This window comes from Bombina bombina, chromosome 1 (genome assembly GCF_027579735.1).
Source record: "Bombina bombina isolate aBomBom1 chromosome 1, aBomBom1.pri, whole genome shotgun sequence".
NCBI classification, from domain to species: domain Eukaryota; kingdom Metazoa; phylum Chordata; class Amphibia; order Anura; family Bombinatoridae; genus Bombina; species Bombina bombina.
In genome coordinates this window covers 1,173,681,478-1,173,703,470 of record NC_069499.1, presented here as the reverse complement: position 1 = coordinate 1,173,703,470, position 21,993 = coordinate 1,173,681,478, and the positions used below count along the sequence as shown (strand labels likewise).

The window sequence follows — 21,993 nt, the reverse complement described above, 5'->3', positions numbered from 1 at the left end:
CTGTTTCTGCTGGAAATACGACCATTTGGGTAGTGGTGGATCGGTTCTCCAAGTCTGCTCACTTCATACCTCTTCCAGGCTTGCCTACAGCTCAAAGACTTTCTGAACTCTTTGTTCTACATATATCTCGTTTACATGGTTTTCCCACTGACATAGTCTCAGATTGTGGAGTCCAATTTGTTTCCAAATTTTGGAGGTCTTTTTGTAAACACTTCAGAATCAACATATCACTTTCTACTGCACACCATCCTCAATCCAGCGGACAGACTGAGCGTGTAAATCAAGCCTTGGAATCTTTTCTAAGACATTATGTAGACCATCACCATTCCAACTGGTCTCAGTTATTGCCTTTGGCGGAATTAGCTCACAACTCACGTTATAACGCCTCATTACAGACCTCTCCCTTTAAGGCAGCTTATGGATTTGAACCTAGAACCTTTCCTATGATTACCAGTCTACTGAAGTCCCTGGAGCAGATCGTATAGTGAAAAATCTCAGTAATCACTGGCAACTCATTCGTCAAAATCTACTCTCTTCTTCCTTAAGACATAAGAAATATGCTGATCGCAGAAGGTGCAAGGCTCCTTTACTTCGTACTGGAGACAGAGTATTTTTATCCACCAGATTCATACGTCTAAAACAACCTTGTACCAAGTTGGATCCTAAGTACATTGGACCTTTTCAAATTGTTTCCAGAGTTTGTTCTTCTGCATACCGCCTGGCCTTACCCAAGACTCTCAAGATCCATCCAGTGTTTCATGTCTCCCTACTCAAGCCAGTCATCTACAATCGGTACTCTATCAAGAGTAAACCACCTCCTCCACTTTCCGTAGAGGGAACTTCTGAGTTTGAAGTCAGCCAGATTCTCGATTCCAAGCTACGGGGCAATCGGCTGTACTACCTGGTCCATTGGAAGGGTTATCCTATCTCTGAACGATCTTGGGAACCGGCCTCTCATGTTCATGCTCCAGCTCTTGTCAAGTCTTTTCACAAGAAATACCCTGCCAGGCCCGGTCGGGTCCCCCGGAGGGGTCCTTGAGGAGGGGGCACTGTCACGCTCAGCTGCTGGGAAGCTCTGCAGTCCTCTCTGTGTGCTTGATTGACAGGTGTCTGAGCCACCCCTTCCTGATGATGTCACAACCAGACTTTTTATTCTGGGCTTCCTGTTTCTCCAGTGCCCGTTTGTTTGTTAACTTTGTGGCTTCTGATAGGATTTCGCTGAGGAATCTCTCTAACTGCTGCTTTTCTGTTGCCAATCTCTTCAAGGACTTACTATGCTGGATTAACCTTCAACCTCCTGATTACCTGTCTCCAAACAATGCAAGTACTTTTTGTTTTGTGAAACTTTCAAACTTCCTGTTTACCTGCTGCAAACCCTGCATATTCAGACTACTCTGTGTAGTGCAAAACTATTCAAATACTGTTATTTCTGTGAAACCTTCAATCTGCATGTTTACCTGTTTCTAAACTCTGCAAATACAATTATTCAGTGTAAACCTTCAAACTGCTTGATATCCTGTTGCCAATCTCAACAAGTACTGATTAATCTGTGTTAACCTTCAAACTACCAGCTTACCTGTTGCTATCACTGCAAGTTCTGACAACACAGTGTTAACCTTCAAACTACCTGATTACATGTTGTTAATTCTGCAAGTTCTGACTACACAGTGTTTACCCTCAAACTGCCTGATTACCTGTTGCATACTCTGCAAAGACTGTCTACACAGTGTTAACTCTCAAACTGCCTGATTACCTGTTGCATACTCTGCAAAGACTGTCTACTCAGTGTTAACCCTCAAACTGCCTGATTACCTGTTGCATACTCTGCAAAGACTGTCTACACAGTGTTAACCTTCAGACTGCCTGATAACAAATGACCTACTCCTGCATTATTAACTGTTTCCTGTTTTACCCTTCTTTTGTCTGAGTATAAGTGGACTATCCCTGCTCTCCTGATTCTGTGGAAGACATTTCCTGAAACCAGTTCCTTATTCAGAAGTCTATCTGGCTGATATCATGAATTACTTTGGCACAGGCTAACCCTGCTCCATATCGTGAGTACTTTGTTTTTTGGAGGTTGTCGTGGGGTCACGTCCTGGATTAAACTCAGAGTGCAAGGGTGTTGTTTAAGTTCGCCCTAGCATTTGGGTCTTCTTCTGGACATTTCCTAACCTGACAGAAACTCTGGAAAATATAAAGAAGCAAGTGGATGTTTTAGAAAGAAGTTCCCTGTTTGTTCCTTAAAAGAGATCCACCAATGTGGAAAACAAACCTAAGTTTATCACCACTTATAGCAATGAATTCCACAATATTTGTGGAATTATCAGAGACTCATTGTCAATTTTGGAAATGGATGATAAACTATGAGAAATTGTAAATGCAGGCCAAAACACTGGGTAATATATTATCACCGTCCATGTTACCTGGGTGTAAAAAAACAAATTGGCTTTCTTTGAAACCTTTTTAATTTTATTTCACTGTATTTAAATTGGGGTTAAGTTAGGGGGTGCTAGGTTAGGGGGCTTAGTTTTTAGTTTAATACTTTGCATTGTGGGAGGATGGCGGTTTAGGGGTTAATAGGCTAATTAGATACTTTGCGTTGTGGGTGTTGGCGGTAGAGGTGTTAATAGGTTAATTAGATGTTTGTGTTGTAGGGGGTTGGCAGTTGAGGTGTTAATATGTTAATTAGATACTTTGCGTTGTGGGGGGTTCGTAGTTGAGGTGTTAATAGGTAAATTAAGTGTTTGCGTTGAGGGGGGTTGGCAGATTACAGGTTAATACATTTATTAGGTATTTTGCGATGTGGGGGGATGGTGGTTTAGGGGTTAATATGTTTATTATGTAGTTTACGATGTGGGAGGATGGCGGTTTAGGGGTTAATATTGTGCATGTGTTAAGTGTTTGTTACGGCTTCCAGGGAGTCACAGTACTTTTTTACTAAGCACAAGGCTTGCTGCGCCTGCCTATGTTTAGCGAGCTAAAAATGGAGTAAAATCTCCATAAAGTGCGTGTAAGCTCTTGAGCTACATATGTGATACCGACTGGTTCTATGTTAGTTAATGTGAGTTAAACTGCGGGCGACGTGTAAAATATAGACGTAACTTGTCTGCTGCGCTGTATATGTGATCGCTCAATTAGCCTAAAAATTGGCGACGCTGGGTTTTGCGCCCGTCGCCAAATATGTGATCACGGTCTCAGACTCTGGTGTGCAGAGAATTGAGCAGTCATTTTATTCTTGGATCAAGGCAGCACAATGTTTTGAGCCTGCTCTGTGTATGTCATACAATGATAGCTTTACTAAAATCGTTTTTGCTAATAGAAGTGTATTGCAAAAATAACTCAATATAAAACTAAACTTCACAGATGTACATTTAAATTTTACCATTATGTTCCTTCATTTAGATCATAAAATGCAGCCAGATTCGTTATGTAGTATAGAACTGAATACGTTTGAACTACAGTATCAGGGTGATAATGTAAAGTTAGTCTGTTGCTATTTTACCAAATAGTAGTACTAAGTAAAGGAAAGATATACTGAAGTAAACTAACACTAATTCGCTATCAAATGTATACGCTCACAGTATACCGCAGTCTGACACAATGTAACTTTCCTGCCAGAAGATGTCGCGTTCACTTCCTTGTTAGTAGAGAACGCTCTGGCTTCTCTTTTGTAGTTACTTTTGCAACTTTATGAATTCAAGAAGTCGGAAGTACGTCAGACCCTAGCATACTTAGTTTAAGAACTACTTCCGGTCCTGAGTCACTGTGAGTAAGAATGGCTCCGCCGGGAGAGTGCAAGATGGCGACGGAGGGGACCGAACAGGTAAGAGAAATCAAAGAGGGAATAAACTCAGTATCTTGAGCAAACACTGATAGCAAGCGCATTGACAATACGATGCTGACAGGGATAGCAGACATCTATTTGTATGGCCCTGGCAGTCTGTCATTTTGCTTTGTAAAACTGTCAGGGCGAGCCGTATATCACTATGTTTTTCGTTTATTAGCGCTTTGTGTTATTGGTATTCTTTTGGCTCGGTTTTCAACAGTAGTTTAGTTGCGCAGCTTGTGCCATTATTTTGTGTGTGTTATGGACGCTCGTATATCACCTGAGTTCTATGGATGCTCAGTTGCTGGGCCAAACATTATTTATCTGTCTCAATGCAATGAGAACTCATATACGAGATATAGTGTCGTATTTATAATTCTTCGGACAGACAAGATTCACAGGTGTCTGGGCAGCATTCACTGCAATTAAAGGGCCATAATAATAATAATAAAAAAAGGTACTTGCTCTATTCGTTTGAACATGTAATTTTAAATCTATTGACCCTGCACTACTGTGTGTTTAGAGGTCTATAATAAACGTGCTCATTCTGCATAATAAAACAAACAAACCTTAAAGGGATAGGAAAGTCAGAACTAAACTTGCAAGAATCAGAGCATGCACTTTTAAGACACTTTTAAAATCACTTCTATTTTCAAATGCGCAGTATTCTCTTGGTATCCCACAAATCCTTTACTAGTGGAAGCTGTTTATGATTGTTGCCTGCAGTACAATGCTGTTCCTTCAGCAAAGAATAACAAGAGAATGAAGAATATTTGGTAATAATAGTAAATTTAGGACGCTAAAATACCCCTTTACTCCTGTCCCTTTAAGCAACATATAACATTGCATATTTTTTTCTCAAAACTATTTCATTAAATATAATTCTTAGTTATTGTAAACTTAAACAAATTAAAGCCCAGTATCAAATAATACTCTTAAAATCAGGGGCACTTTAATTAAAGTTTACAATGATGCTTATTTTTAAAAATATTTACCTTTGCATTATGGTAAACATAACGCGATCCTCCGCCCACATCTGCTGCTTTTACTAGCTTATCAATGACGAATCAGTCTTCCTCCAATCGCTTCATTGTCCCACAAGCTGGACGCCAAAGGGGTCACACAATTGGAGGAAGTCGGATTGGATTAGTTATTGATCTGCTAAAGAAAGCAGCAGATGCCGGCGGAGGATCCACGCTCTTTGTTCTACTGAGCAGGTCTGTTTTTTCCACAGCGCATGCAACACTGTCTAGTCACAGTGTGCCTGGTTGCGCCATCAAAATGAATGTAGCTTGCTCATGCTTCTAGACCAGTGCGGGAGCGAGCTACATTAATTTTTATGGCGTGACCGGGCACAATGTGACTAGACAGTGTTGCCGGATGCGCTGCGGAAAAACCAGACCCGCTCAGTAGAACAAAGAGCGGCGTTCTGGTAAAAGGAGCTTTTACTAATAATTTCTTTGCAATAATTTAATTTATAAAGCTGACGGTAAGCTAATGTTATATAATTCTGCACTATGTGCAGAATTATATAATATTAGTTTGTAAGTTTACTGCCCCTTTAAGTCGTTGACTTGACAATCACTTTAATTCTCTGCTGTTTATCCTTTTTTACAGATGGAGATGGATGAAACTCGTGGAGGCACTGGTCTACGCCAGTATTACCTTTCAAAGATTGAGGACTTACAGGTATTACATTTGTATGTTTTTTTAATTGTTCCAACAGATTCCTAGGTGCATCCAAGTTACGTTAATCATTCTCACACCTGCATATTATGTGTACATCTGAAATTTACTTTTTGGTCAGCTCATCTGCAAAGAGAAAAATGTATATAGTGTTTGTATTAGTGCGGGAATCAAATCTTGGTGTTGAACAGTTTTCAGACTCCAAGCAGAAAGCCTGACTTATGGTATGTCATCGATATACAGTTGTGCTCATAAGTTTACATACCCTGGCAGAATTTATGATTTCTTGGCCATTTTTCAGAGAATATGAATAACACAAAAACTTTTTTTCACTCATGGTTAGTGTTGGCTGAAGCCATTTATTATCAATCAACTTGGTTTACTCTTTTTAAATCATAATGTCAACAGAAACTACCCAAATGACCCTGATCAAAAGTTTACATACCCTGGTGATTTTGGCCTGATAACATGCACACATGTTGACACGAAGGGGTTTGAATGGCTATTAAAGGTAACCATCCTCACCTGTGATCTGTTTTCTTGTAATTAGTGTGTGTGTAAAAGGTCAATGAGTTTCTGGACTCCTGACAGACCCTTCTAGTGCTGCACTGACGATTCTGAGTCATGGGGAAAGCAAAAGAATTGTCAAAGGATCTGCGGGAAAAGGTAGTTGAACTACATAAAACAGGAAAGGGATATAAAAAGATATCCAAGGAATTGAGAATGCAAATCGGCAGTGATCAAACTCTAATAAAGAAGTGGAAAATGAGGGGTTCTGTTGAAACCAAACCACGGTCAGGTAGACCAACTAAAATTTTAGCCACAACTGCCAGGAAAATTGTTCAGGATGCAAAGACAAATCCACAAATAACTTCAGGTGAAATACAGGACATGTGGTGTAGCTGTTTCAAGATGCACAATAAGGAGGCACTTGAAGAAAGATGGGCTGCATGGTCGAGTCGCCAGAAGAAAGCCATTACTACGCAAATGCCACAAAGTATCCCGCTTACAATACGCCAAACAGCACAGAGACAAGCCTCAAACCTTCTGGCACAGTCATTTGGAGTGTTGAGACCAAAATTGAGCTTTTTTGGTCATAACCATAAATGCTACATTTGGAGAGGAGTCAACAAGGCCTATGATGAAAGGTACGCCATTCCTACTGTGAAACATGGAGGTGGATCGCTGATGTTTTGGTGATGTGTAAGCTACAAAGGCACAGGAAATTTGGTCAGAATTGATGGCAAGATGAATGCAGTTTGTTATCAAACAGAACGCCTCATTTTCTACTTCTTGATTAGAGTTTGAACACTGCTGATTGGCATTCTCAATTCCTTGGATATCTTTTTATATCCCTTTGCTGTTTTATACAGTTCAACTACCTTTTTCCCACAGATCCTTTGACAATTCTTTTTCTTTCCCCATGACTCAGAATCCAGAAACATCAGTGTAGCACTGGATGAAAGATGCAAGGGTCTGTCAGGAGTCCAACAGTACTAAAATAGAAACTTAGCTAAAAGTCTTGTAAAGATATATATATATATATATATATATATATATATATATATATATATATATATATATATATATATATATATATATATATATTTAGCAAATTAACCTCATGTTTGCTGCAATTGCTTTTCAGTAGCATAACCACCCACCACTTGCCTCATTTGGAGGAGCCAATCTAAGCTTGAGTCTGCAACTGACTAAGCTGGCTCCTTCAAAATGTTAGTAAACGTTTAGTTTTTTGCAGCTCTCATGTGATTTTATATAAAATGTTTATTTGTGTGTAATAAAATAACTCTGCAATATATTTTCATTATTATTTCTGCCCCATTTTCATGTGATTTAGCTCTAAAAATCAAAAGATTTTCTAATTCTCATAACTTGAAATGCACCCTGCTTTCTCAAGGCTTACTCTGCTATATATCTTTCCCTAAATCCTTGAACTGATAACTTAAAAACAATGCACTTTTTTGTCTGAAAAATAAATCCAAATATTCGGGGGAGTTTGGTTATTGAAAAACAGTTGCAGTAAAAAGGGATGCTAATTTAAGACTTAGCTAAAATGTTATTTTATAGCAACACAGCAGGAATATTTTATTACCAGGTTACTTTCCCGTTAAAGCAAATTAGGGAAATATAAGTAGCAGGGTTATCCTTCAGACGACATGCAGTGTGCTTTTTTTAGTTGTATTATAAAAGCCTGTCTGTGAGTGATTGGCTGTGCACGGGCAGGAGGCAGGGTTGAACAGAAGCGCTTGTGTGCAATGGTAAATGTGGGCAGCGGATTGATGCCCGCCAGAGGAGAAGCTGGGCGGGCAGGGGGAATCTGTACACCCCTGCCCGCTGTGTTTGATAAATTGAGCCCTTATTCTCAGCAATACTCCACATCCCAAAGGCAAAACTTTTCTTCACTTTCTTCGATGAGATTTTTTTAGTGCAATTTTTTCTGCAGGTCATTTTTAAATAACATAAAAATTTAAATTAGACAGTTACATTAAGGCACCAGTTCAAATACAATGTATTGGTTAACTGAAGAATAAAAGAATTTGTAATGCTTTATAATATAATTGCATTGCAAATTAGCTGCATACAATTTTTTTATTTTTTTTAATGTCTTTTGAATAAATCTGTTTCCTTTTCTCTTGGTCTGACATAGAAATGTAGTAATAAAAAAGATGCAATGCTCATACTAACGTCTTAAATTCAGAATAAACCGCTTTGCAGACTGGGAAAGGCTAAGGGGCGGGTTTGAAAAAATCTTTGAGAGCAAGTTAACAAGCAATGTGCTGCTGCTTTGCAGCGCTACTGCATATTTGATTGATCACTTCAAACAGAACTTTGCTCTGGATGCACTGTGTTAAGGAAAACTTACACACTGCAACCAGAGCACAGCTCTGTTTGAAGAGAACTGTCTAATGTGGAGCAGCACTACAAAGTTCAAGCGCTAACAGTTCCTGCATGTGTCCTGATTTTCTGCGATGACATCTCAGATCACTGTATGTTCTGCCTTGGGGCTCCACATTTGAAAAAGCATCTGAGCAATTAAGGAGGTAATCTACTGCTTTCAGTACTCATTCTAGATTGCTAATTTGCAGTACTGCAAATCATACGCAGCTTCAATCATAAGTAGCTCTCTCTAATGAACTGATTTTCAAACCTGTCCTCAGGCCTCCCTAACAGGCCACGTTTTGAAGATATCTGAAATTGAGGACAGGTGAAATAATCAGCTGCTTAGTAGTGATTTCCGGAAATGCTTGGACTGTCAGTGGGTTAAAAGGACAGTAGAAAAGACAACACAAGGTCTCCAAATGGCCTAGCACAGCCACAGACATCAAATATAATAAGTAGGTATGCACCATATGGTGTTATACAAGCTGACTGGAAATTCAAAGTCGCCCAGCTGACTGGCCTCCAGTCATGCAGGATCCTAATGTCGTCAGGTTCAGATCCCAAAGGTTGGATCTTCCTGTACAAACTGTTCTAAATAAAAGACACAGCACACCACATGGCCAAGTACAGCTTATAAACCAAGATAATGCATATAGAGGAACGCTCACATTTATAGCATCTCCAGGTGCAGACTGGAACCTTGCAGTTGCCCAGCTGACTAATATCCAGGTAAAACGTGAACCTTATGAACAGCATAAAAACAGGCAGTCACCATGCCCCAATGAACAACATTCAAGAGTGATAACAATTAAGATGGTTTTGGTGAAAACAAAGGCATCATGTTTCTCAAACCCCTAAGGGTTCCATCAGGCTCATACAAAATAAAATGACACACACTCACATTTGTTTACCCTAACAATATTTCTCATCTGTCACTATTATAACATCCTATTGGATAATGTTAGAACATCTCCAATAGGCTAAATACAAAAAAATAACTGCGCTCTCCATTAAAACATATATAAACAAAGCTCTCTATAAGTATTACCATAGAAACATATATTAAACAAAGCTCTTAAGAAAAAAACAATAATAGAAGCCCTATATATGACCAGACTCCAACCAGCCTGCTGCACCCAGTATTTCCAAGAGGTCTCCCATCCAGGTATTGACTAGACCTGGCCCTGCTTAACTTCCGAGATCAGATGGAATTGGATGCATTCAGGACAGTGTGGCAATAGGCACACACATCATATCCATCAAACATATTGTGTGTCCCTGCACATAGACCATGTCCTTAACTTCCCTAGTAAAACACCAACTTATACAACTTGTGACATTACCTACAATAACATACTAAAAACAACTAAACCTCAGTGTCTTAAGACCCAAACAAAACCCATTAATTCTACTTTATTCATACAACATAGCATAATAGTCCTGTTATTACTCTGCGTCAGTCGGGTCACTAATCAATAGGAGAAAAGCAACATCACTACACTTATACAATGTTGCCAACCAATGTTGAACAAAATAATTTGACATGATGATAAACTACATAACTAAAAAGAGAGAAGCGATCAACCTGGGAACAAACAATAGCATAAAAGCCTGTTCTATGGCTAGTTACCACCCTAGGAGCAGCCTCTTTTTGCTCACCATGTGCCTTTCACAGAGAAGAACTTTTCTGTAGTATATCAGTCTGATCCTGACTAAATAGTGCAGCCCAGTCCCGAAATACCAGGCAATCCCTCTCTGAACAAGAGAAACGGCAAAACCCCAGACATGTTTCAGCCGAGCTTGGTCCTCGTCAGTGAGGTGCAGCCATATCCCTCTAGGCACACTGAGCAATGGGTCCACGTCTGGTTTCCTGCATCACCCTTAGGGAGACTTTCCTCAGACTTCAGGAATGTTTTCCTTTGTGGAAAAAAACTGGGGTTAAATGAGGCTGCTCCTAGGTGGTAACTCGCCATAGAACAAGCTACTGAGCTGTTCGATCATGTTAGAGCACATCTCTCTTTGTATGCATAATAATAAACTTTATGTGCATGCTAATTAAAATAATCAATCTATATGTGCGTCCTGACAGTATCATTTGACTACCCATTATCAAACAATATTACAAAAGATAAAATATCGCCAAACTATGCAAAAGAAAATAATAAACCTATATATGTATTGTTGAGCTGTTTTTGCTACCTAGATTTAAACCCTATTGTAAGTCAAATTTTCAGTGAGTGACCCACACAAATTGTTTTTTTTTTTCAGCAGGCCCAGCAGATTCATAATATACCCTTATTACATTTATAATTCATGGCATATGAGAGAGCTGCCGCAAAAACTGTAAGAAAATGTTTAATATTTTCTTAGTCTTTTTTAAATAATGATGAGAATGGCCAAGTGATAACTGCTGTTACTATGATCGCCTTACTAAATTGACATCATGCGTAGCCACATGTGAAATAGGGGCTAATATGGGTTTTTGGGGGTTATGATATAGATAAGAGAGGCCCAATTGTTCACAACATAAAACACTTTTTTATTGCAAGGTGTTGACAGTTATCACGGTGATCACCTGCCTATACAGACAAAATTCATCTTTTTTGAGAGAGGGACTTGTCTGCTAGAAAAAACTTTATTAGGGGTCTCTACACAGATCAAATTTTTTTCTACTTTATTTTTAAAAGATCTTTTGTGTGGTACTGCTCTAAGACCACCATGAGTTTCGAAAGGGATTCTCTTTCAAATGAGGGGTCTTGAAGGTTTGTAGCCAGCCTTCAAGGCAGAAAATGCTGTGATGTGAGATGTCATCACAGAATATGCAGCCTGTGGGGTTTGAAGTACCTCCCCCCCTGCAGCTACAGTGAGCTTCCTGATTCTGCCCCCCTTTATCACCGGCACTCCTATAAAGCCTGGGAGTGCTGCCCACTAGACCACCAACAATCCCCGGCTTGATTTTCTGAAACGCATGGACCGTCAGTGAGTAAAAGGGACAGTAAAAACCTAAATACAAGACATTTCTGTTGTGTTGCTATATAATAGCATCCAAGTCTTTTTTGTTTAAACTTTTATTTAAAGCTAACAGTGGGGTACATATTATGCCATCTTTCTTTAAAGTGATGGTAAACTTTGGTGAATGAAAGCACGTTTTTTTAAAAATACTATAAAAAAAAATGGGAACTTTCATTCATCAAAGTTTACAAAGCAGCTGTTTTGTTAAAAAAATTACCTTTTTTTTCTTTTCACAGCTAGAGCAGCTTCCCCCACCTAGAGATCCTCTATTCATACGTCAGCAATGACTAATCCTGCTTCTTCCAATCACAGCTTTCCCCCCAGGGTAGTCATTGCCTGAGGCCATGCTATGATTGGAGGAAGCCGGATTAGTCATTGCTGACGTGTGAATAGAGGATCTCTGTGGGGGGAAGCTGCTCTAGCCGTGAAAAGAAAAAAAAGTAATTTTTTTAACAAAAATGCTGCTTTGTAAACTTTGATGAATGAAAGTGCCCCTGATTTTAATAGTATTTTTAAAAAACGGTCTTTCATTCACCAAAGTTTGCCTTCACTTTAAAGCAGCACATAGGGTATTTAAATATATCATACATAATCATACAGACATGTTTATCATATCACAAAATTGCTATAATCTTCTTTAACACATATCTTGTTATATCTACTGTACCTACTGTACTTTGAAGAAAAATGTAAATAAATAAAAAAAAATTACACCTGCATCTGTCATCCAAGTCTTAACGTTTTTAAAACAAATGTGATTGCATTTTTTATTGGCTGATAGATATCACATGATATAAGGAGGTAGGGAAAATGTAAGTAACTTTGAAAATAAGAGCCCAGTGAACAAAACTTGCTTGGCATGGAGTGAAATCATGCAAAATCTCTGGGGGTGGGTTAGCTTTTTTCTTTTAATATAGTGGTCTCTCTTTCACATTCTTGAACCCTGCACAGCGAGATAAACATCTCTTAAGTTATTTTTATTTTCTTGCATTACTGATGGATTTATTAGTGAAGTGCTTTAGATTATTGGGCCCTACGTGTTGATGCATTGTTTTTTATTTATACCATAATTGATCATGAAATTCTGCTTTATTCAGTCTTTTCTTTAGACTTTCTTTATTAAATCTAATTCATTAACACAAATTTCAAACCCACTAACCATAAATGGACATAATAGTCCAAGGATTAGTGTATATTAAATTTTGAATAGAGGTAATATATTTGGACACCCCAGATGTGGGCGGAGTTGGTCAGACGCATGTGTGCGACGTCCTGAAGCCGAAGATCGTAGCGACCATCCGCTTACACTCCCTATACGGCCTTTGTGCACTGTGAGGTCCGTTGAGGCTTCTACTTGCAGGGTCATATTTGATCCTACTTGGGTTACGGAGCAGGGAAGTGTCCCAGGCCAGCTGCGGCCCGTTGGCTAGGGCTCCATTCAGACGCCATCTCATCTGTCTGCTGGGGGACCATTTGGATGTCTGCTGGAAAGACCCACCACCTGCAGTGTGCACTTTGCCGGTACTGCTGGAGCTCCAGTCTATGCAATTTATGCCCTGCCTGCTAGGATCTGTGCTGGAATCGGGAGGACTTCTGCCTGCTGTTGGTTAACGGCTGTTATCTCCACTGAGTACCAATTTATCTCCCAGGACCCCGTGGCCGGCTTGAGAGAGACGGTGTGTGGCCACAAACCACACTTCATTTCACTCGCCTGCTGGATGTGGAGCTGAAAAGTGTGAGCTGGGCAGTATATACAGAGCTGTAGATCCTCATGCACGACTATAGGAACCTCTGTTGGGACATTATGGCAGATAAGTAGACTGGTTGCTTTTTCTTTTCCCTCTACTACTGCTTTATATATATATATATATATATATCACAAAATATAAAAAAAAGGGATCTGGGAAGTTGGATGGTCTCCAGGTTTACTATTATGCACCCGGAATTAACTTTGCCTTGAGACTCTCAAAGTTAATTAAACATAAATTGGACACTGCAGGTCTATTTAATTTGAACTCTCTGGGCTGATTTTAAGCTCCCGTGGTACCATATTAGCAAGCCCAAGGGTATTTAATATGGACTTATAAAGTGCTAGATATCTATCTTAATATTATCCACGGCTGTCAGAAAACCTATTATCCACCCTTATTTTGACCTACAGAGACTTTCAGAAGCCTTGTATTCCTCCAGTAGATCAGCTGCTGAGAGGGTCAACCTGTGTTTGTTTTCTTTTTTTTTTTTATGTCAACCTATATTCATGGGAACTGGTTATGTGCAGTTGGAGGCTTATTTAATAGGGCTGTTTTCACAATGTATTTACTAGAGCATTATATTTTTAGAGAGCTCTCTGCTTTAGGGGTGGTCGATTACACCCGTTATAAGGCATTTTTCTGCTGTATGATACTTTTTTCTCTTAGGTTCTTATCTATAGGGTTATTAGAGGTATAGCATCAAGTAAAGTGGGAGAATATTATGGAACCCTCTATGGTCGATTTAAAGGCCAGTTTAGGTTTTATATCTAAGCTGAATTGAAAGGCTAAACATTATTAAGAGCAAAGTGTTGACAGAGAATACTTTTGAATACTACTTACTACCTAGGCTTAGTTGCGTGCTTAAAGATATATTTGAGTTAGTTGGGAAGCTCTTAATTATAAAGACACTACATTTTTTTCACTGTTTTATTAAAAAAAAGAAAAACAAAACACACCTACACCCCCTGAATAGGGGAACTCACATTTTTTTCTTTCACAGTTCACTTTTGGAGATAGCACATCTTAATATATGGATAAATATGTCCATTTCAATAAATTAAAATCACCAATAATGCCTCCTAAAAAAGTTAGAAAAGCACGCAATAGTCTAGAGTTAGGCACTGAAAGTCACACAGATGATACTTTGCAAGCCACACTCCAGATAGATACGAATAATTTGGTGAAAAAAATTTCCGATATTGTCTTACCTCAATTTGATGGTATTAGAAAAGAAATCAACAGTCTTACAGCTGAGTTAAAACAATTTGTCCATAGAATCACTGAAGTGGAAGGCAGAGTGTCAGATCTGGAAGACACTAATTTTATACAGCAGGAGACCATTAAAGTTCAAGAAGATGAGCTCTTTTGTTATACAGAAACGCTTAGAAGACCTTGACAGATCGCGTAGGAATAACTTGAAAATTGTGGGTCTGCCTGAAACTGCAAAATATGGCAATCTGTTGCATTTTGTTTCATATATATTGCCACAGGATGATGCATCTACCCTTAAAAGGCCCATAATATTCAGGTGCCTGAATTTTCAGGACAAGACCCTAATTCTCAATACTTAACGCAAACCTAACACGCTTACAATTAAGGGGAATCAGGTCCTGATCTTTCAGGATTTTTTTGCAGATACCTTAAAACAAATAAACGAGAGAGCCCCGTTCTGCACCCAACTTTATTAATCGGGGGATAAAGGTCCATGTCCCTCTATCATGTGTTTTAACTTATGATAAGTTATGGACGGCAAAATTGCTCTCTCCTCTTGGAATGTGGGGGGGGATATCCTCTCCAATCAAGAGAAAAAGAATTAACCATTTAAAGCGTTTTGTTACCGATATCGCTATGATTCAGGAGACACACGTATCTTTAAGAGGTGGAGAAGCTTAAGTTTAGTTGGGTTGGGGAGGTGATCGCCTCCCCCGCATACAAGAGGAAGGGAGGTGTGGCTTGTCTCTTAAAAAAAAAAAAATCAGATATTCAGATATTGTCAAAAGAAATGGATCCAAAAGGGAGATTTTTAATTTTAGAAATTTCTGTACAAAATACCGTCTGGTAACATTTACGCCCCTAATACTCTCCAAATGGATTTTTGGGATAAGATATACAGTTATATGCAAAAGTTTAGGCACCCCTGACAATTTCCATTAATTTTCATTTATAAATAATTGGGTGTTTGGATCAGCAATTTCATGTTGATCTATCAAATAACTGAAGGACACTGTAATAATTCAGTAGTGAAATGAGGTTTATTAGATTATCAGAAAAGGTGCATAAACTTGGGCACCCTTGTCATTGTGTTAATTTGAATACCTATAAATACCTAGCACTGATTAATTGGAACACACAATTGGTTTGGTGAGTCCATTAAGCCTTGAATTTCATAGACAGGTGCATCCAATCATGAGAAATGGTATTTAAGGTGGCCAATTGCAAGTTGTTCTCTTTGACTCTCCTCTTAAGGCAACATGGGGGCCTCAAAACAACTCTCAAATGATTCTTCAACAGTATGGTTTAGGGCAAGGCTACAAAAAGCTATCACAGAGATTTAAGCTGTCAGTGTTCACTGTGAGGAACATAGTGAGGAAATAGAAGACCACAGGCACAGTTCTTGTTAAGGCCAGAAGTGGCAGGCCAAGTAAAATATCGAAGAGGCAAAGGATGGTGAAAACGGTCAAAAACAGCCCACCTCCAAAGACCTACAACATCATCTTGCTGCAGAAGGTGTCACTGTGCATCGTTCAACAATTCAGGACTCTTTGCACAAGGAGCTGTATGGGAGAGTGATGCCACTCAACAGAGTCGGGAGGTATGCAAACGCACATTTGGACAAGCCAGCTTCATTTTGGAAGGAGGTGCTGTGGACTGATGAAACAAAGATTGAGTTATTAGGTCATAACAAGGGGCGTTATGCATGTCGGCAAAAGAACACAGCACCCAAGACAAACACTTGCTACCCACAGTAAAATTTGGTGGATGTTCCATCATGCTGTGGGGCTGTGTGGCCAGTGCCGGTAATGGGAATCTTGTTAAAGTTGAGGGTCGCATGGATTCCACTCAATATCAGCAGATACTTGAGAATAATGTTGAGGAATCAGTCACAAAGTTGAAGTTACGCCGGGGATGGATATTTCAACAAGACAACAACCCAAAACACTGCTCAAAATCTACTCTGGCATTTATGCAGAGGAACAAGTACAATGTTCTGGAATGGCCATCCCAGTTTCCAGACCTGAATATAATTGAAAATCTGTGGGGTGATTTGAAGCGGGCTGTCCATGCTCGGCAACCATCAAACCTAACTGAACTGGAGATGTTTTGCAAGGAGGAATGGTCCAAAATACCTTTATCCAGAATCCAAACACTCATTACAGGCTATAGGAAGCATCTAGAGGCTGTTATTTCTGCTAACTGGGGAATTAAGGCTGATATCAAGGAGATTCTGATATCTGATCATGCACCTATTATATTGTCTATTAAAGTTAAGAAAGTCCAGGGAAAAGATGCTGGGAACTTTTTCCCCCTACATTTATGGTAAATGATCTAGGGTTTAGGAATTGGCTCATTGGAAAATGGCTGGAGCTTAAGCATTTTAACCAAGGGTACATAACAAAACCAGAGATATTTTGGGAGACTGCCAAGGCAGTACTCAGGGTTGGAATTAACCCCTTAATGACCACAGCACTTTTCCATTTTCTGTCCGTTCGTGACCAAGGCTATTTTTACATTTCTGCAGTGTTTATGTTTAGCTGTAATTTTCCTTTTACTCATTTACTGCACCCACACATATTATATGCAGTTTTTGTCGCCATTAAATGGACTTTCTAAAGATACTTTTATACTTTTTATTTATTTTCATCATATTTTATTATTTACTATAAAAAATTATAAAATGAGGAAAAAATGGAAAAAAAAACACTTTTTCTAACATTGACCCCCAAAATCTGTAACACATCTACAACCACCAAAAACACCCATGCTAAATAGTTTCTAAATTTTGTCCTGAGTTTAGAAATACCCAGTGCTTACATGTTCTTTGCTTTTTTTGCAAGTTATAGGGCAATAAATACAAGTAGTACTTTGCTATTTGCAAACCACTTTTTTTTTTCAAAATTAGCGCTAGTTACATTGAGACACTGATATATTTCAGGAATCCCTGAATATCCCTTGACATGTATATATATATTTTTTAGAAGACATCCCAAAGTATTGGTCTATACCCATTTTGGTGTATTTCATGCCACCATTTCACCGCCAAATGCTATCAAATAAAAAATATTGTTCACTTTTTCACAAATTTTTTCACAAACTTTAGGTTTCTCACTGAAATTATTTACAAACAACTTGTCCAATTATGGCATAAATGGTTGTAAATGCTTCTCTGGGATCCCCTTTGTTCAGAAATAGCAGACATATTTGGCTTTGGCGTTGCTTTTTGGTAATTAGAAGGCCGCTAAATGCCACATGTGTATTATGCCCAACAGTGAAGGGGGTTAATTAGGGAGCATGTAGGGAGATTCTAGGGTTAATTTTAGCTTTAGTGTAGTAGACAACCCCAAGTATTGATCTAGGCCCATCTTGATATATTTCATGCCACCATTTCACCACCAAATGCGATCAAATTAAAAAAAAGTAAAATTGTTCACAATTTTAGGTTTCTCACTGAAATTATTTACAAACAGCTTGAGCAATTATGGCACAGATGGTTGTAAATGCTTCTCTTGGATCCCCTTTTGTTCAGAGATAGCACATATATGGCTTTGGCGTTGCTTTTTTTAAATTAGGTCGCTAAATGCAGCTGTGCACCACACGTGTATTATGCCCAGCAGTGAAGGGGTTAATTAGGGAGCTTGTAGGGTTAATTTTAGCTTTAGTGTAGTAGACAACCCAAGTATTGATCTAGACCCATTTTGGTATATTTTTGGTATATTTCATGCCACCGTTTCACCGCAAAATGCTTTGGCGTTGCTTTTTGGTAATTAGAAGGCCGCTAAATGCTGCTGCGCATCACACGTATCATGTCTAGCAGTGAAGGGGTTAATTAGGGAGCTTGCAGGGTTAATTTTAGCTTTAGTGTAGAGATCACCCACCTGACACATCACACACCCCCTGATCCCTCAAAAACAGCTCTCTTCCCTCCCCCACCCCACAATTGTCCTCGCCATCTTAAGTACTGGCAGAAAGTCTGCCAGTACTAAAATAAAAGGTATATATGTTTTTAAGCATATTTACATACCCACTCCCAGATCACTTACATGTTATATTTATCCATTCCCTCCCCCCTCTCTCCCACTTATTGGAACTAAATTTGTTCATACTGTAGCAGTTCCCACCCGCTCCGCCCCCCTCTTCCTAAAAAAGGTTATTGCAGGATGCTCAATATCGACCCATCACTGCAATAACCGGAAAGCTTCTGGAAGCGATCAGGATAGCTTCCACCGCTTTCCAAGACCGACCATGTGCAGGGTACGTCTTCGGTCATTAACTGTATTTTTTTGGAGGACGTACCCTGCACGTCGTCGGTTGTTAAGGCTTTTGTGGTAAAAAAAGAAAAGATGCTGGAAAGCAAGAGATCTCCAATTGTCAAATCATTTTAGGAATAAATATATTACTTATCTACAACAGCAGACTAGGGCCAATTGGATGGAGTATCAAAAAGCAAGACTGGAAAGAGAAACTTTTCTTAACCAGCAGATGATCAACGTAGAGATTAAAAATAAAGGTCCTAAGTTTCTGGTTAATATTGTAAAAAGTAGGAAACAAAAGAACTTTATTAATGCAATCAGAATAAATGATCAGCGTATGACTGATGATAAAGAAATACAGGATCATTTTTTTCAGTATTTAAAATAATATATGCTCAGGATCCCGTTTCCTTATCTAATAAAGAATCTTTCTGGAAGTCACTGAATCTCCCTCAAATTTCTACAGATTCTTTGGTAGAATTGAATAGAGAAATTCATCAGGATGACATTTTACAAGCAATTAAAAGCGCAGCTAATGCAAAATCTCCTGGTCCAGACCAGATTCCAGACGAGTTTTAAAAGATTCTGACAGCATATTACTCCTATTCGCTCTTCCCTGTATAATAAATACTATACTCAAAATGAGATGCTATCCAAATTTTTTACAAATTCTAATATTGTATTAATCTTAAAAAAAAGTCAAGGATCCTGAGTCTATGGACTCCTACCGTCCTATCTCCCTTCTCAATGTGGACTATAAAATCTTGGCATCTATTATAGCGAACCGTCTCAAAAAAGTATTAAATACTCTTATACATCCTGATCAGACGGGTTTTATATAGGGCAGAACAGTGATGAAAAATATTAAAACAGTGTTGATGTTTATTGAGCACTCCTAGATTAAATCCCATATACAGGATAGTAAAAATCAAATTACAGGAGATTTTGCTCTGATTACGCTAGACGCTGAAAAGGCGATTGATTCAATCTCATGGAATCATTTATTTACCTCTATTGAAAAATTTGGGATATCTGGTCACTTTTTAAATTTCACTAAATTGATTTATAGCAAGCCCGCATCTTTTCTTATTAATGGAAATAAGTCTATAAATATCTTTCTCCAGAAAGTGACTAGACTGGGCTGTCCATTGTCCCCACTTTTATTTAATATTTCCCTAGAATTTTGGTAATAGCTTGTAGAAACAATCTGACAGGTGTCTCGGTTGGGGGCAGGAATCATGTTTTATCTTTTTATGCTGATGACATTCTTTTATTTATGAAGGACTCAAAGGTCTTAATTACAAAATTGCTAGAGATCCTGAAAATATATAGTGCTCTTTCAGGATATAAAATCAACACTAATAATTAAGAATTACTATGGATTGTTAAACTTAAGAATAGTTTAACAGATAGAGAAATGGACAAGAAAAACGTTGACAGTACCTCAGCACTCAAAGGGTTATTACTATAAGGGAAGTAATAGTATCAAGGAAGGGGTAGATGCCAGACAGTGGACATATAATAAAACATAACTTTTACTAGTATACTGGTAAAAAATGGAAGTGTAAGACATAGAATATGTGTAATGACAAAGACATTTAAAACAAAGCCTCATTGGTAATGGACAATTAAGTATGGACATTGGATACTTTGTCCTCACTTTATTTGACTCGTTTTGCCGCGCAGCTCAGCTCAGACCTTCGGTTACAGTATTGCATAGCCTAGAGTAATTGTTGTAGGGGTCAATCCCCTTTTGCAGATAGTTTTGTTGCAATCTACTTATCCCTGGACCATATTTGACTCCTTGGGGTCACACACACACACTGTATATACTTTTTTAACCTAAATTTTAAATGTCTTTGTCATTACACATATTCTATGTGTTACACTTCCATTTTTTACCAGTATACTATTAAAAGTTACGTTTTATTATATGTCCACTGTCTGGCATCTACCCCTTCCTTGATACTATTACTTCCCTTATAGTAATAACCCCTTGAGTGCTGAGGTACTGTCAACTTTTTCTTGTCCATTTCTCTTTATCAGAGCTTTCCAAACTTTTCATGTCGTGACACACTTTTTAGACCTACATCATTTCGCGACACAGTAATTCAGTTGTACTAGCAAACAGGAGGTTAAACCAATTTGTTTTAAGAGATACGGACACATACATAAATTATATAATAATGAAATGTATTTACAAGTAACAGTATGTATGAAGCAAGAAGTAAAAAAAAGTTTAATAACACCAATAGCTACTTACTATTTTAATGGGATGTATAAGGTTGATGGGATGAACACAGTTTCTGAATATTTGGTGTAATATTAGATAAAGACACTCACATTTTTAAGCTTCCACTTCCTATCCATATATCAAGACCAGGAGCAGCAATGCACTACTGGGAGCTAGTTGCAAAAAAAAAAACCCACTGACTTCAGCTCAGCATTTAAGCTGCCACCCTCAGAGCTCGGCGAGTCAGATTGACTACTTCCTGCGCTGCAAACACACTGCTGTCCCACTCACTGACTACACATGCAGTCACGAGCCAATTAAGGAGACTACACGTGCAGTCAGGAGCCAATGTGCCGCCAATGGGAATAGTTTCAGTTCCCACTGAGCTGCGCCAATAGGTTAAGATGATCTGTGTCCCCCTAGGTATCAATCACGTGTCAACCATGTGATATGCGTAGCAGGCAGGCTAAAAGTCAGAAACAAAAAAAAAATGTAAAAAAAATTTGTGCTGAAGCAGGGACACACCTACACACTGCTGCCAACACACTAGTGTGTCCCGACACACAGTTTGGAAAGCACTGCTCTATATACTCGACAGTCAGCACCCCCCTACAAACTAATAGTTATATAGCCTTGCATATGCAGTGCATTTGCACTGTTTGTTATAATTATAATTGGATACTTTATTGTTGGGGCCTTTATTTGTTTGATTACACTATTCACCAATATTACATTAGTTTAACAGATAACCCGTTTGTCTTAGCTACTCAGAAGATTAAATATCTGGGAATAGTCTTATCTAAAGATCCAAATAAGTGGTATGATTTGAACTACCCTCAGCTCTGGGTTGAAATTTTGACCTCTCTACGTGATTGTACTAAACTCCCTTTGTGAAACAAGAAGGGGGTGGTTTAAAATTCTCAAAGCGCCTAAATAGGCGCTTTGAGGATTTTAACCCCTTAAGGACACGGCCATTTTTCAATTTCTTTTCCTAAAGGACCAGGGCTATTTTTAAATTTCTGCGGTGTTTGTGTTTAGCTGTAATTTTCCTCTTACTCATTTACTGTACCCATACATATTATATACCGTTTTTCTCGCCATTAAATGGACTTTCTA

At 38.6% G+C, this 21,993-nt stretch overlaps 1 protein-coding gene and 1 pseudogene across 1 annotated transcript in view; one reads left to right on the top strand and one right to left on the bottom strand.

Annotated features, from left to right (window-relative positions):
• The first annotated feature begins 3,719 nt into the window (after positions 1–3,719).
• The window catches only part of PSMC5 (proteasome 26S subunit, ATPase 5), a 69,303-nt gene continuing 51,029 nt past the window's right edge, over positions 3,720–21,993 (top strand). Inside the window, exons 1-2 of the mRNA XM_053699710.1 lie at positions 3,720–3,823; positions 5,444–5,515. Coding sequence (XP_053555685.1) covers positions 3,776–3,823; positions 5,444–5,515 — 120 coding nt within the window. The 5' untranslated portion in view covers positions 3,720–3,775. The remainder of the gene's footprint in view (positions 3,824–5,443; positions 5,516–21,993) is intronic.
• On the bottom strand, positions 9,538–9,656 carry LOC128646209 (uncharacterized; annotated as a pseudogene).